The sequence below is a fragment of the Lupinus angustifolius genome, chromosome LG04 (genome assembly GCF_001865875.1).
Source record: "Lupinus angustifolius cultivar Tanjil chromosome LG04, LupAngTanjil_v1.0, whole genome shotgun sequence".
Classification (NCBI taxonomy): domain Eukaryota; kingdom Viridiplantae; phylum Streptophyta; class Magnoliopsida; order Fabales; family Fabaceae; genus Lupinus; species Lupinus angustifolius.
Window position 1 is genome coordinate 26,686,646 of NC_032012.1, and position 16,203 is coordinate 26,702,848.

The 16,203-nt window shown below is 31.7% G+C and overlaps 3 protein-coding genes across 4 annotated transcripts; 1 reads left to right on the top strand and 2 right to left on the bottom strand.

The window, feature by feature from the left end:
• LOC109346744 (probable aquaporin NIP5-1) lies at nucleotides 4,258-7,710 on the top strand. Its single transcript, XM_019586491.1, has 4 exons — nucleotides 4,258-4,882; nucleotides 6,250-6,669; nucleotides 6,769-6,830; nucleotides 7,064-7,710. Exons 1-4 carry the CDS (start codon nucleotides 4,661-4,663, stop codon nucleotides 7,257-7,259), a joined length of 900 nt encoding a protein of 299 aa, XP_019442036.1. The 5' UTR covers nucleotides 4,258-4,660; the 3' UTR covers nucleotides 7,260-7,710.
• Nucleotides 8,327-11,720, bottom strand: LOC109346743 (probable choline kinase 1). Of its 2 annotated transcripts, XM_019586490.1 has the most exons (8): nucleotides 11,675-11,720; nucleotides 11,131-11,484; nucleotides 9,718-9,839; nucleotides 9,436-9,631; nucleotides 9,192-9,309; nucleotides 9,041-9,088; nucleotides 8,695-8,795; nucleotides 8,327-8,565 (listed from the first exon to the last, which is right to left on the bottom strand). In XM_019586490.1, exons 2-8 carry the CDS (start codon nucleotides 11,482-11,484, stop codon nucleotides 8,413-8,415), a joined length of 1,092 nt encoding a protein of 363 aa, XP_019442035.1. In that variant the 5' UTR covers nucleotides 11,675-11,720; the 3' UTR covers nucleotides 8,327-8,412. The 2 variants fall into 2 exon arrangements, with proteins under 2 accessions (XP_019442035.1, XP_019442034.1); XM_019586489.1 differs by lacking the exon at nucleotides 11,675-11,720 and having other exon boundaries at nucleotides 11,131-11,526.
• LOC109346746 lies at nucleotides 13,171-15,700 on the bottom strand. Its single transcript, XM_019586500.1, has 4 exons — nucleotides 15,583-15,700; nucleotides 15,367-15,484; nucleotides 14,798-14,950; nucleotides 13,171-13,593 (listed from the first exon to the last, which is right to left on the bottom strand). The coding sequence occupies exons 1-4, from the start codon at nucleotides 15,588-15,590 to the stop codon at nucleotides 13,372-13,374; spliced, it is 501 nt and encodes a 166-aa protein (XP_019442045.1). The 5' UTR covers nucleotides 15,591-15,700; the 3' UTR covers nucleotides 13,171-13,371.

A 16,203-nucleotide genomic window follows, 5' to 3' on the forward strand; every position in this document is an offset into this window, starting at 1 on the left:
ATATGATATTGTACCAAGTTGATTGGTAGAATAAGTAACAAATTCAATCCTTTTCAATCTTAACACGTTTCAAGTTATTGAAAGAAGAGTTTTGTATCCAGACATGGACATTAATAATTTTATTATGTTGTATTTTAATTGGAGTAGCATTTATATGTGGGATTAAATAAGGTTATTCGATGAAAAACAAAAAATGGATAAAAAATGGGGTGATGAACTGAATGATCATACTCATAGTTTTCATGTAATCATCCGAAATGCATTAATATCTTTCTAAATCAAATTTGTTAATTTCTTTTATTTTTTAAAACATTTTTTGAAGATAAATTTTGAGTGGAACAATCTAATATAGCTATAAAAAGGATATGAGTATTATATTATTTACATAAATGCATCCTAATCCACTATCAATCATGAACTATCATAATCTAGTATCAATTATGAACTATTAAGTTTAACTTATTTCGACTTATATGCTACAACTTAAATTAATGTATTTTCATACTATATATATGATTGGAATGATGTATGGTATGATTGGAGCTCCCATATGATTATGGTGGAGTGATGGGAACGTGCTAATATCAACTAGCTAGCCAGCTAGAGCATTCTAAGCATGACCAATGACCATAATTATTTGAACAAATTCCAAAAATAATGGCCTATGTGACTTCTCTGAGTCCCACTCCAATTTACCATAATTTCAAATCTTACAATGTTATATCCTGGTATTAAATGCTTCTATTAATACTCATATTTATATGATAGTGATATATTTTACTCATAAATCAATCACTAATAAATAAAGTATTAACATTTTCCTTCTATATGTTACCTATGGGCTTCCAAGGTCCCATCCAAGTTGAAATGCTTTGTGTGGAGACTTTTTGTGGGAGGTGTGCCTACTTGGTTGAATTTGGCTAGACGTGGCATTATAGGATCTCTTCCCTCGACTTTTTGTGCCTTTTGTGGTGAGTTAGAAGAATCTATTGATCATTTGTTTTTCACGTGCTCGTTGTCTTACAGTGTATGGCAGAAACTTTACTCATTGTTCGGCATCTACTCTATTCTGCCTAGTAGTATTGGAAGCAATTTTCTATCTCATTGGCACTTGTTCGGGGAGGCGAAAAATTCTCATCATCAATGGATGACCATTTGGTTTGTCACTATTTGGTCCTTGTGGTTAGTTAGAAACAAAATTATCTTTGAGCAGTCTTCTTTTAATCTTGATGAGGTAATGTTCGTTATTAACTTTCATTCATGGAATCTTCTCAGTGCTCGATTCGCCGGGTTTTCTTTCTCCTTTTTGGAATGGATTTGGAATCCATCTAGTTGCATTTCTTGTAATAGTTAACTTCTTTGTGAGTAGGAGTACAACTTGTTCTCCTAACTATTTATTTTTAATAAATTATTGCTGATAAAAAAAACAATTGTAGTAGTAATAAAACTAAACGATTGTTCACACCAAAAAAACAACTAAACGATTCATCGACAATGATCCATCCTTATTTTATTGCATGGCATACTAGTCCACATTCCTTCTTACTCATGACATTATACATATCAATCTTTCATTTCTCCATTTAAATATACGTCATTTAATATTTAGATATATATGTAATAGCTTTCAGTTTTTTTAAATTACTCTTGTATTTCTTTATAAATCTTAAATGGGGAGTCCAAAGTAGTGTTGTAAAATTGGGCCATAAAAATATATGAAGAAGTTGGGATGACCTCTTAATTGTGACATTATTCAGAAAATTATTCTTGTTCGTTTTAGTATAGAGTTGGTAAAGGTACAAAGTTATTGAATTTAATAATAGAGTTTTAAAGAAGGCAACAAAAATCGTAACTGACATTGACGTGACATGAAACTTGCAAGGTCTTTTACATGATAATATAAATTATTTCATAGTTGATATAGATATAAATATAACGTGTCTTTTATATTAAAAAGAGACAAATTTGTCTAAATAATGCACTTATTAAAATGATTGATTCAAATAAGATTGTTATCTAGATGGTAAATTAGATTATTTATCTATATGGAACAATAAAAGTCAGCTATGATTTTTATGACTAATATCTTCTCCAATACTATACAAGAAAACATATAATAAGAAAAAGGGACAACATAACATAGCATGATGTAACATTTTTCTAATTTAAATAAATATGACCACCTTGTTATTCTTTTTCATTCATGGAATCTTCTCAGTGCTCGATTCGCCGGGTTTTCTTTCTCCTTTTTGGAATGGATTTGGAATCCATCTAGTTGCATTTCTTGTAATAGTTAACTTCTTTGTGAGTAGGAGTACAACTTGTTCTCCTAACTATTTATTTTTAATAAATTATTGCTGATAAAAAAAACAATTGTAGTAGTAATAAAACTAAACGATTGTTCACACCAAAAAAACAACTAAACGATTCATCGACAATGATCCATCCTTATTTTATTGCATGGCATACTAGTCCACATTCCTTCTTACTCATGACATTATACATATCAATCTTTCATTTCTCCATTTAAATATACGTCATTTAATATTTAGATATATATGTAATAGCTTTCAGTTTTTTTAAATTACTCTTGTATTTCTTTATAAATCTTAAATGGGGAGTCCAAAGTAGTGTTGTAAAATTGGGCCATAAAAATATATGAAGAAGTTGGGATGACCTCTTAATTGTGACATTATTCAGAAAATTATTCTTGTTCGTTTTAGTATAGAGTTGGTAAAGGTACAAAGTTATTGAATTTAATAATAGAGTTTTAAAGAAGGCAACAAAAATCGTAACTGACATTGACGTGACATGAAACTTGCAAGGTCTTTTACATGATAATATAAATTATTTCATAGTTGATATAGATATAAATATAACGTGTCTTTTATATTAAAAAGAGACAAATTTGTCTAAATAATGCACTTATTAAAATGATTGATTCAAATAAGATTGTTATCTAGATGGTAAATTAGATTATTTATCTATATGGAACAATAAAAGTCAGCTATGATTTTTATGACTAATATCTTCTCCAATACTATACAAGAAAACATATAATAAGAAAAAGGGACAACATAACATAGCATGATGTAACATTTTTCTAATTTAAATAAATATGACCACCTTGTTATTCTTAAAACTCAAAGTAAAAACAATAACCCAAAATTATGAGAACTTGATTAATAAATAATACATGTATAAAGGTTCATAGAATGGGCATGTTTATCCTCCTAGACCCCAAAACCCTACTCACCTAATCTCATATGGATTTGAAAAAAAGATAAAGAAGCAATTTAGAAAAAACACATTCTCCTAACTAAGAGTGATGCATTAATAGTAGTTGAGAAAAGAACATTTTGAAGGGTAGTGTGATGAGAAAGAATGGTTTTGGACAAAAGAAACAAGTCCTTTCGTTTGTGCCAAACTCAAGACTATAGGGGGACTTGTATTCTTGATTGAGCAAAAAAGTCCAAACAGGATTTACTCGGAAGGAAATCCAAGAGAACACACCAACCCAATTTCACCTCATTACTCTAATTCATCATAACATAAGGCCTACAGACAATGCCCATTCAAACACATTGATTCCTTTAAGTAATATCTTAGGTTCGAGTTTTGTGAATGAGAAAAATATTCATTGAGAAAGTTAGCCTTATATACTTGTGGATATTCCCGACTCGGATAAAATTAACTTCATTGCGAGGATACCAATGAAAAAAAAAAAACACATACTCAATAGGAAAAAGAGGAATAAGATATGTTAAATATGGTCCGAGATAATAAAAAAATTTTGATACTACTAAGGGTATCACATCACATTTCCTAGTAAGGGTAATTGAACTATCGACCTTAAGATCCAATAATACCTTACACTACTGGACTAACATATTATTGGTAGATAGTAATTATATTGTTTGACAATTATACTTAATAATACTGACATTATTAGTTATTGATTAGAACACTTATTGCAATTTTATAAAAATGATTGTATAAAACAATATACTAAACAATAATAATGCAAAGCCTTTGACTTTGATAATATGATATTATGAAAGTGTGCTGTATTAGCGTATGCAAGCAACCTCACCGACTCAATATTCATATCACTTTCTCAACTTTATGAACTCTTTTTAGTCTTTTAATAATTTCATCTCATATATATAAATTTAACCACTCCTCTTCACTTCTTCTACAACCCCTTCACTCTCTTCATCACCACCTAGCTTTTTTCTCTTAGCTTCTACTTTTAGCTTTTCCTTTTCCTATAATCGCAAGTTTTCACTTATTCTCTTATTCCAACCTTAACAGAAACAAAAATAACTCACTTACTTTGATTCAAACTCTTACATTTAAAAACTCATATGCTTCATTTCCAAATCCCACAATTCTCTTTCTAATCTCACAACCTTTTCAAATCCTGGGTCCCTTCTCTCTTTCCCTTCCTTAAATACAATTTTATAAAAGCCACCCGATTATGTAAAATTACACCTTTCAACCTTAAATTCTCCGAAAAAAACCCAAAAAAAATTGTTTTTTTTCTTCTATCGTTTTGAAAATCATGTAGTGTTACACCCTTTCGGTATATATATCCATTATTCTATCTATTTTAATTATCTTTTCGTTATATATAAACAAAAAACAAAAAAAAAGGTGAATGACAGAAGTGGAGACAGCGTCGCCGACGGCGGCGTCGGTGCCGGCAACTCCGGAAACGCCGGGAGGGCCACTATTTACGTCGCTGCGAGTTGACTCACTACCACACGAGCATAACTCGTTCTCAATGGCAAGGTGCAAATGTTTTCCAAATCAGGGACAAACTTGCTTCACTGATTTCTCAGTTGGTGTTCCAATTCCCAATATCTCTCTCACTCGAAAGGTATCTCTAGCTAAAGTTTACTACATTATTACTGGTTACCTTTAGTATATGTTTTAAAATATTTATGGAAATTATATTACTTTCGTAAACATTTTAAAGCATATATCAAAATGTGTGATAGTGTAGCCAAACTGTATTATAACATAAATTTCCCATCTCTCTCTTCTTTTGTCTGTTTGTTTTTTAGTCAACCATTTCTGCAACTTGCCTTTATTGCATGTTCTTCTGTTATAAATTATTAGTCTCATCATTTTAGTTTTTCGATGCAGTTTCATTTTATCTCATATGTTCGCATTATCATTTTAATTTTATTTATGATTTTTGATATACAGCCAAATTGCATGGATGATAATATAAAATAGCAGCGTGATTTTTAGAGTGTTATGTAATAATATTAGTATATTGTACGTTGTCGTTATTACGTAATGTATGATTTATATAAAATATATATGTTTATTTTATGCAATTCTTTGGCTTTAGGATATGTATTTTTGTTTGATGGTGATTTGGAGTATTGGATAATTGTGTTATTAGTTATTACAATTTGTCATTTTTTTTATATTACTTTTGAAAAAATGTTATATCTTTCCGAAAGCCTACAAATTTTCGTATTCAGGAGAAATTGACATCTCACCTTTATATAAGTAAGGCATGACACATGTCAATTGCATATGGAATGAAAATTTTGTAAGCTAAAATAATGATGTATAATAATTCTTGCAATAAATAGATGTTTTTTTTTTACATATTCTTGAAAATGCTAATTTTTTTTACCCTAATGTATTTATTTTTTGACTATTTGAGAGGACATAGTAGTTATTAATATTGAATGCCTCAGTTTGGTTTAATTCACCTTTGAAGTGTTTCTGAATTGCTTTCTCTCTTAGTTGATGAGTACATTGCATGTTTTTCTTCTTTGGTTGTAACTTTCTCTTTGACTTTTTTTGTTCATAAACTCTCAATGACCTTTCATGCATATTCAGTTGAGAGTTGAGACAACTTACTCAGATTTCCCATCTTCTAATGTCAAACTTAGAAAAAAATCAGTAGCATTTGAAATTGGAGGCACTGATAATGAATTTGAGTAAATGCATTTTCACACTGTTTTTTTAATTACTTTTTTAGTAATATGTATACATTATACTATATATTGTCTACAACATTTGGTGTCAAATATAATGACATAAATATGCGCATACAAGATTTATGTTCAATTATACGACTATATTGACCATTTGAACACATAAATAACCTTTCAGTTGCAATGTAAACAACCTTACTGTTTCGTCGATAATCACCCTTTTATGCTCGCATAACTATATACCTTATACGACTGTACTGATCAATGTTTTGAACGTGTGACACAGATTGGAGCAGAGTTTGTGGGAACATTCATATTGATATTTGCAGCAACAGCAGGACCCATAGTGAACAACAAGTACAATGGAGCAGAGGGTCTAATGGGAAATGCAGCTACTGCAGGACTAACAGTAATGTTCATCATTCTCTCAATTGGACACATTTCTGGTGCACATCTCAACCCATCACTCACCATTGCATTCGCGACATTCCGCCATTTCCCTTGGACACATGTTCCTGCATACATTGCAGCACAAGTTTCTGCCTCCATCTGTGCTTGTTTTACCCTCAAAGGTGTCTATCATCCTTACCTCACTGGTGGAGTCACTGTCCCTTCTGTCACTGTTGGCCAAGCTTTTGCAACCGAGTTTATTATCACTTTTATTCTCATGTTTGTGGTCACTGCTGTTGCTACTGATACTCGTGCGGTAGGTTCTTAACTCATTGCAATTCATCTTCAGTTTGAGCTTCTTTGTCTTTGTTAATTTACTTATTGTTATCCTAGATTATTTGATGGTGCCATGCAGGTTGGTGAATTGGCAGGTATTGCTGTTGGAGCCACAGTTTTGCTCAACATTCTCATATCAGGGTAAGGAATCTTCTCTAGAGTTTGGTTATTTACACACTTATCTCTATCTCTCAGCCACTTTCCATGAACCTCCTTAGTTTTTGTGTTGTGTCAATGCTTAATATCATAGGGAAAAAATTCTACTTTTAGTTATGACACTTTATATTTGCACAAAGTTCACCATACACACATATGGGTCTTTTTCTGTTTTCTAGTAGTGTTAACGCATTACTCACATGTTGGCCTTTGGTTAGGCCAACAAGTGGCGGTTCCATGAATCCGGTGCGCACCTTGGGTCCAGCCGTTGCAGCAGGAAATTACAAACATATCTGGCTCTATTTGGTGGCGCCAACACTCGGCGCTCTTGCTGGCGCAGGTGTTTATACGCTCGTCAAGCTCCATGACTCCAAGGACGACCCACCGCGTCAGGTTAGAAGCTTCCGTCGCTAGCATCAACAGCCCTCCTCCTCCTCCTCCTCCACCCCACTTTTCATGTTGCAATTTTTCCTGTGTGATATTATACAACCAAGTTAAATAAAATGTGGGGGGACTCCTAATGACAAATTAAGTGTGTATGGTTTTGTTTTGTTGTGCTATATGTTGGTAATCTTGTGGGTGTAGATAGCTTCTTGTTAAGGGGCAGACTATACCACAATGTGTGAATTGTAATTTGTATACATTAATAATGAATAAGTTTGGATAATAATTCCTCTGAAGTGATGTATAAATTGAGCAAGAAAGAGTGTAAATCTATCTTTCATTAGTTAAAGTGCATCTAGGTGGAGATCTTGACCCACTTTGCTTTTGAATGATCCATGATGAGTCACACTCTTATTTGCTCACTTTGTACTTAAAGTTCATCTTAGAGGTGTTCTTTTCCAATATGGTTTTTAGTGTGGAACATCACTTATTTTATTTTTTTCCAGCATATCCTTTTTCAAACTACTAAAACATAGGCTAATTAATCATTAATGTTTTATGCCTATTCCAAAAGAATGATAAGAATAAAAGTAATTAAGAGTTTAAGACTGAGAACAGTTTTTTCCTTCATCAAAGATTATTGTAAAGATTAGATTATCAGTGATATCTGTATTTGACCAGTGATTTGAGTAGAAGAAAAATAAAGTTTACACATGGTATAAGCAACTATATAAGTACATTAAACAAATGAGTTATTGAAATTATTTTCAATCATTGTTCTAAACTTTATACGCCCATCCTCCTCCACCACTGCATGTACCCACATTCTCTCTTATACAAGACATTATTTTATATCAACATAATATATTTCAGTTTTACTTAAATTATTGGTCAAAATTAAAGCTTGTTTTATACCCAAAAACAATTAACTTGATTACTATTTGATCAATTCCATAGAATCTGGATGCAGATGTTAGAGAAATGTCAAATCTGGTTGTTCAATTTTTCTAAGCACTTTGCATCTAGTTACATAAAAGAGATTGATAAGCAATTTTTTTTGGGAAACTGCCAAAAACTCATGACAAAACATGACTAATATGCATATAGTCATGCATGCATGTATTTATGTGTTATTAGTAAATATAAACTAAGCCAAACTTGACAAAGACATTATCAGCATCAATCATGTGAAGGATGGCAAAGAACCATTAACAATTTCATCATCTTGTGAAGCTATGCTTGTTGAGTCTAATAAAGTAACCTTCTTTATCCAGTATTGCTGAAACCTCTGTCTTGCATACTCTCTGTAGTTAAAGTCTATTTTATTGACATAACTCTGCATTTGCATGCAAAACATCATCAATATTTATCTTACAAGAAAATAAACTTACTTAGAATACTTCAGACACAACTATACAAGTAACTTTGTTTTGAATAACCATATGGAATAATGAGATTAACTTACAGAAATAAGACCCCACAAACCCCAAAATAGATGGTTTGCAAGAGTGTACTTTTCTGCAGCATTCACTAATTGGTCCACTTTAGCATTGCTGGGTTTCTTACCTGTGTACAATGAGTTACCAAAAATTAATAATTGAGAACATGTAGCAAATTAAGATGTGTTGTATTTTAAGATATAATTTCAACTTTCATAACATGATTTTGACATGTGACATAACTATAGTTTGTATCAATTAAATCTTAGAGCAACATTAACAAGGCATGAAGTTGAAGAGTGAGTGAGTGAGACTTGCCTCTGAAGCTACACTAGTAAATAGTTCATTACACTAATGGGTCAGTGAACTAACCTTCAGAACTGAGATATATACTGATAAACCATTGGCGCTCGTCGAGTTCTGGTATAACATAATACAAAGAAGTGTGTCAGCAATGCAAAGTGGTCTCAATAGACATGAAATGTCACACAGGCAGGGAAAACATTACATGTAAAAACCATACCAGGATATTTAGTGTAGTCAAGAACATGAGGTGTGTCAGTGTGGTAATCAGCCACCATTTCACAGAAATGATTTGCCAAGTCATATGCAACAGGATTGTAACTTGCATATTCATAGTCCTGCATCATTACAAAAAGGAACAAAAATAAGTTTTCTATAGAAGATTATCTTTGTTGCATTGACATTCAACTTAAAAAGATGCAAACACAAGGCCAATATTGCCAGAATGTAGCAAAACAACTTACTATTAGAGTGATTGATTTTGTCTCTTCATCCATCATAATGTTACCATATTGCAGGTCATTGTGACAAAAACCAATATCTTGATATCCTTCAGATGACAACTTCTCAAGCATATTTATTTCCTCATCTAGGTTGTCCAAGCCAAAAAAAATTATATCCTTTGGGAAGCACAAAGTTTTCACTTCACTAAGCCAATTCCTAGTGAAAACAACATATGGAGAGCACTTAGTATTCTGCATAGCAGTCAAAAAGTTTCTGAGATTGAGTTAATAATCTATTGTTACCTAATTCTCTGCCAAAGGTGAACCTTCCTTGGACCAGGCATATGAAGTCTATGGAACTCTCTCATCTTAGAGGCTATCAAAGCAGATGTTTCCGGGTCACGAATATCGACCGCCGATAGAGTCTAGAAGGAGGGAACCAAAGGAAAGAAATCATGCTATACACAAGTATCATACTAGAAATGTTACTAGAACTGCTTTTCAAGATCATCTTATTTTATTTCCTAGGATTTTCATAGTCTTGTATCATTAATCCAATGTGAAGTAAGAAAGTAGCACCAATAGCAGATGAAAAGTAACAGATTAAACAGGACACAATCACTGAGGGGATACCCTTAAGGAATATCTTTGGAACTCAATGCTTAGTTTGTCAAGTTTGAATACGATGAACAGATTTTATTCCTTCAGAATAAACTTATGGCTGGTTCTGCTATGTGCATGTAAAAAGGAGAATAGAAGTGTCACTTTTGGCATAAGCATCATCTCTATTAGCTATTCCACATAAAACCCATCTAACTATAGAGTCCAAGGTCAAAAGTGTTAATTCTCTATTGGATTTACATAGAGAATATCTTTCATTTCTTTTCTTATACAAGGTGACATTGTCACATGTTTCTGGCACACAAAACCCCATTAAGTATACACTTCAAAACATAAATGGCAATTATGATAAAACTTTATGTCTATAAAAAATGACAACCACTTCTTGTAAGTTATCTAGTAACACTACATCTATTAATGAACATTCAGTAATACTTTAATCCAGTTTATAAATAGCCCTTTTTATGACACGATTCTCAATGAAAGATACCAATTATTATAACTTAAGCACTAAATGAGAGCTTAATTCAAAAAAAACTGGTATATTTGGTGGAAGAGTTTCATGAATTATATATCACATTGAGTATGTTATTCTAGTACGACTCCCAACATTCGATTATAGTATTTATTTATTATTAAGGAATGAAATATCATTTAGGAAAGGAATTAGGGGGAAAAGGTGGTAAAAAGAAGCACTTAGCACCTGATCCTATTCCATTGACTCTGCACCATTCAGTTGAATGTCTTAAAAGATTCTTCCTAATCAATTAATTCTAAACAATAAGAAGACCAACGAATAAAATAAAGTAACAGTGAAGGGTAACCCTCCATTGCTCCAAAGTATAAAGGGAATAAAATAATAAAAGGGGAAAATCAAGACTGAAGAAAATATCTTTGGCTAAAGAATAAAGTAAATCAACTTTGACACTTATATTATTGTATTCGATAATATACTATTTGACATAATATACACGTCATATGAAAATTTGATCAATTCTTATAGATAAAATATGTTATGAAAATGATAGTTTTCTACTTCTAAGAAGTAAAATATTAGGATTAATTGATAAATAAAAAAGGAAGAAAATAACATACTCTAGCATGAATAAACTCTTCAACTCGACCATAGGTGAAGCTTGCAAGAAGGCGTGGACCTTGACCATTCATTGAAATGCATTCAAAGGTTCTAATTTCTTCTTCTCTGTTGAAGAATATCTCAACACCTTCACCATATAATCGAAGCAAAGCCTTTCTTACTTCTTCACCTTTTTTTGTTGGCCATATTATTTGGTATACTTCATTTGTTAATGCACCTTTCATTGGAATCACTTGTAATGTGTTCACATCTTCTATAACATCTCCTAATTCTGAAGCTACTGCAACAATAACTTGTATTATATCTTCCTTAGATTCACACCCTTTCAACATTTCAATTGTCTTTATAGCCATCTTTGATAATAATAGAAAATATCAATGAAAAAACAGAGTGCTCTGCTTCAGGTTGAAAACAGAGGAATCTGAAACAGAGAGAAGAGTTCATTGCTTTCATGCATGCACAATCATGGTTAAAGATGAAAAATTTAAGAACCCAATTGATAGAAAACATGATATTAAGAATTGAATATTTTTATAAACTCACCTGTGAAACAATGATGTTAAGAATTGGAAGTAAAAATAATAATTAGAAGCAGAGTGATGGAGACAGTAATGTAATAATGTTTAGTTTGTGTGAAGATATGTTGCACTTGGAGACATACATATATATAGGGAGATAGATACAACTATTATTGACTAAGTCATAATCTCTATTACAGCACATAATTTGTGTGTTGATCAATAACTTCTTTTTACTTTTTTTCACTTACTAATTAAAACAATTTTGTATGTAAATCTCAAATTCAACACCATAGGGTGTTGGTGTTTGAGTTGAGTTTATATAAAACATTTTTATGTAGTGATTATTCATTCCAACCATTTTACTCTTAAGAATCAAATATCTAACATTTTGATCTATAGCCGGATTCTGTACCAGACATACACCATTGTATTAATGTTTTGTTGGTAAGTAAAAAGGTATAAGTATTTATATATGAAAACTTTACCTTACATCAATTACAACATAGCGTGAGTTGTTTGGATAAGATGGGTATCTAACAGCTTTTCACTTTTAAAGCAGATAGAGGAGAGTTGCATGGCATTTAAAGTATTAAAACAAAATTCAAATTAAGAATGGGAAAGTGTTGAAAAAAAATGTGTATGATAAAGATTATTGAATAAGTCATGGGGTCCATTTAATTATTTTTAGAAATTGACTGAACAAGTAAGAGTTTATTGTTAGGTGTTTATTTAGATAAGATCTCGCAGTTCCTACCTATCACAAAAATATTATATGACATTCCTCTGTTTAATACAATTTTTTTCATTTATTATTTTAAACTGAAGTTTATTGTTTAATTCCCTCGATTCTTAACCTATTATTATAAACTCACGTCATGTTCATAAGTAAATAAACAAATTACGGATAAAGTGCATGGAGACTTTTTCATACAATTATTTGGAATGGATGGAGTAGTTTTTAAGTCATTCAATTAATCATATTTGTCTATGGAGGAAAAAAAACAATAACAAAAGGAGGTGCTATTGTGATAGAAGTTACAAAGTCAATTATGTGCATGGCCTACCACCACATCAAAAACTCATAACCACACAAATTTCTTGTCACAGTAATGATAATGGTGAAGCTTCGTTCAATCAGTATATGTATATCACTCGTTTTAGAGTTAAACAATTGCAATAGTAAGGTGAAATGGATGAAAATGTGATATATTTTTTAAATGGGAGCTTTTTTTATAAGGAGGGAAGAGAAATTGAGCAGCTTTCACTTTTTGAAGTTAAGTGGTGTTTACATTGTCTTTAAGAAAGGATGAGAAAGTGGATAATTCACTAATTTTAGCATGCTACCAAGTTCCAATGTAGAGATTTATTAGATGAGAATAACAAGAGAGCCATAATTTCAATAGGTGAGATCAATTACAAAACATTTTCATTCATTATGAAGTTAAAGGAAAAAGAACCTCAGAAATTTAATCCAATTCAAATAGTTCTAATGCAGAAACTGTGCAGTACTAACACGTGATGACAGAAAAATTGAAGCAGAGTGCATTTCACCAAGTGAGATAATTTTGTACAACAAAAAAATGAAATAAAAAATTACTAGGAGAATTGGAAAAGGGCACCCTGTTATACTATAAAACTCATGTTTACTACACTAAGAAACTTTTTCCTAACTATATTCTTTGACCCTACTCTAAAAATACTATGCCGACAACAAGGATCTCAACTTGTGTCCATTTGTTCGCCGCCTTCATTTTGGTCTTCTGCTGATTCTTCATTACCTTTGGTGATTTCTTCCTTTTGGTGTTCTGTAGTTTCTTCATTACCCTCGGTGATTTCTTCAGCCTCCGTTTTGGCAGGTGGTGGTGGCAATGTTTTGATCACCAACTCTACAATTTCAGCTACCTCTTCATCAGGAAACCGGGGCTCGCAGTTCTCTATGATCTGTATGATAGAAGGAAAAAACTTGTGATTAAGATAACACAACAGTAGCTATGTAAACATATATGAAAATAGACAACAAAATGCAAAAGCTTATTATCAGTCTCGCAGATTCATGTCTTACCCAGAATGGAGAAATTGGGATCTAGAAATAGAGATAAGAAAATTATTATGGAACCTAACATGGCACACTAGTTTCTTGACTTAAGAATTCAAACCCAGGAATTTTTTCATAAACAGTAGCCAATGGCTGTCTCGCAAACCTAACTTGTTCCAGACTCCGTAGACAATTGCAAGACAAAAGCACATAGAAGTTAGAACAAGAAATTTGATAACCAGCCTAAGTCACTCAAGAGACCAAGCTAGAAACCAGTAAGAAATGCTGCTTATCATATATAATCAATGATATTATACATGTATTTTTATTTGTTTAACTATTCTTTTTCCTTTGGCGCATACTATATTATTTGCTCAAAAAGTAAGCTATCCCAAACAAATAAGTAGAACAAGAAATTCAATTGAACTAAATGTACCATCAGGTTCTATAACATATTAACTACCAAGGCTAGGCTATAATCACATCAAACTTTTTCAGTGCCTATGTGCATGTGGAGTAAAATGTCCTTCTAATATTTTGATATATTTAAGAAATTTTTGCGTTGCCAATATATAGCTAAAACCAAATAAGCAATGTTTGAGGTATGTAAGAGATCGAGGCAGTGGCAAATAAGGGAAATTAAAAAACTTCAGATATTGGATATTTCTCCATGTATATTTGGTCACCGTGCTTAGTGTATACTCACTAAACTTTGCTTCTACAGTGTGCATATAAGTTAATTCACTTATTTGAACCTAAAAAGGTAAAAGCCAAGTCTACTTCCTTCCAAGTGATATAGCATCTCAGGATGAGTCTACTGCCTATTGGTTTGTCATATATTACTGAATTACACTTTGATAAGTTCAGAGCCCAGTAATTCTATTTAATCATTAAAAAAGGAATGAAGTTATAGTACCAATTAATCTCAGAAAGACAAAAACACTTTGTTCAACATGACTTCAACCATAATACTTCAAAGCTAAATACAAATAGCAGAGAAAACATATTCCAGAGAATGTGGGCATCTTTAAAATAATGCAGAGCTAAGATAACTTTCAACTGAATTCTCAACTCTCGAGTGTAAAATAAACGGGATATTATTATACTTACTGGAAAAATTTCAACAGGAGCAGCTGGCCTAATGTTTATTGTGTTTAGAACCTCAGCTTTTGCGAGGTTATGCCGTTTAACACCTTTCACAAACTCATTGATGCTCTCTCTAGATTGATCACAGGCAGCAGTATTAACCAAATAATCATAAACCTGATAGAGAAGCAGCACAGACATCATACTTAAAAGCATTACCACGCATGTAGCACCGATATTAAAAAAAAAACAGTAATCATAGTATCAGTATCCGATATGTATTTTATCATATACTTTGATACTTTATATGTACTCTTCATCTATATGTAGTTCAAGTATCTTATCTGTATTTGCGATTAGTAGATTATCAAAAACTGAAAATTTGTATTAAAAAGGGTTATGGTATCAAAATTAGTTTTAACTTTTAAATTGCAGTTTGCAACTACGATTACGATTTCCAGAGTCTCCACAACAATTCAGTGTCTGCAATTATGACCGCATGGTCACATTTTCCGGCAATGTTCAACAATTGCAAAACATAACCGCAGCCGCAATTTAAAATAATCTAGCGATAGAAAATGTAAAACCCTAACCTTGTATTCGGACTGTGATACTTTGGCAATAACCCGAGTTGGATCTTTAGAAGCTCCTTTAGTTCGTAAGAAATCAAGGACTTCGAAATTGGTGAGAGCACCAGCATTTCCCTGTAAGCTATTATGACAAAATTATCAAACATTAAACAAATCATAACCCAATAGAGAGAAGATAAATACTAATTTTGAAAACAGAAAGAAAAGTGAAAATAATACATTTTCATGAAGCTGTGGTGGCGGTGGACAAAATTCCTTCTTCTGATTTTGATTAAACCCTAAACCTAGCATTTGGGGTTATGAATTTATAGATTTCTGGTCACGTGCTTGGCCCGTGATCCAAACCTAGCATTTGGGGTTATGGCAAATATTAGTATGATAGACAAAATGACAAATATTAAGGTTAAGCCATGTTAAGATAATCATATTTGGATTTTCTAATTAAAAATATATCAATCAATATCACACGGGGTTGATTCATATATTTTTGTTACAATGTATAGCAAAATTCTGAGATGTTCCTACATTACTCAACTATGGGACACATCTTATGTCCCAAAGTTTATATCATTTTATGTGTTATATGTTTCCTATTAATCAGAAAATATAAATTTAATTCATATTTTACTTTTCTAAACAATAAAAAACACATAGTATATTGAATGATACAAACAATGGGACAGAAGATATCCTCAAAACATGTTACTAAAGTACAAAACATAGAAAATAAGCCCAAGCCATGTTACTAAAGTACAAAACATGTAGGCATAGAATCGATGAAATGAGAAACATAGAAAATAAATTTGAAGCATAATATATATATATATATATATATATATA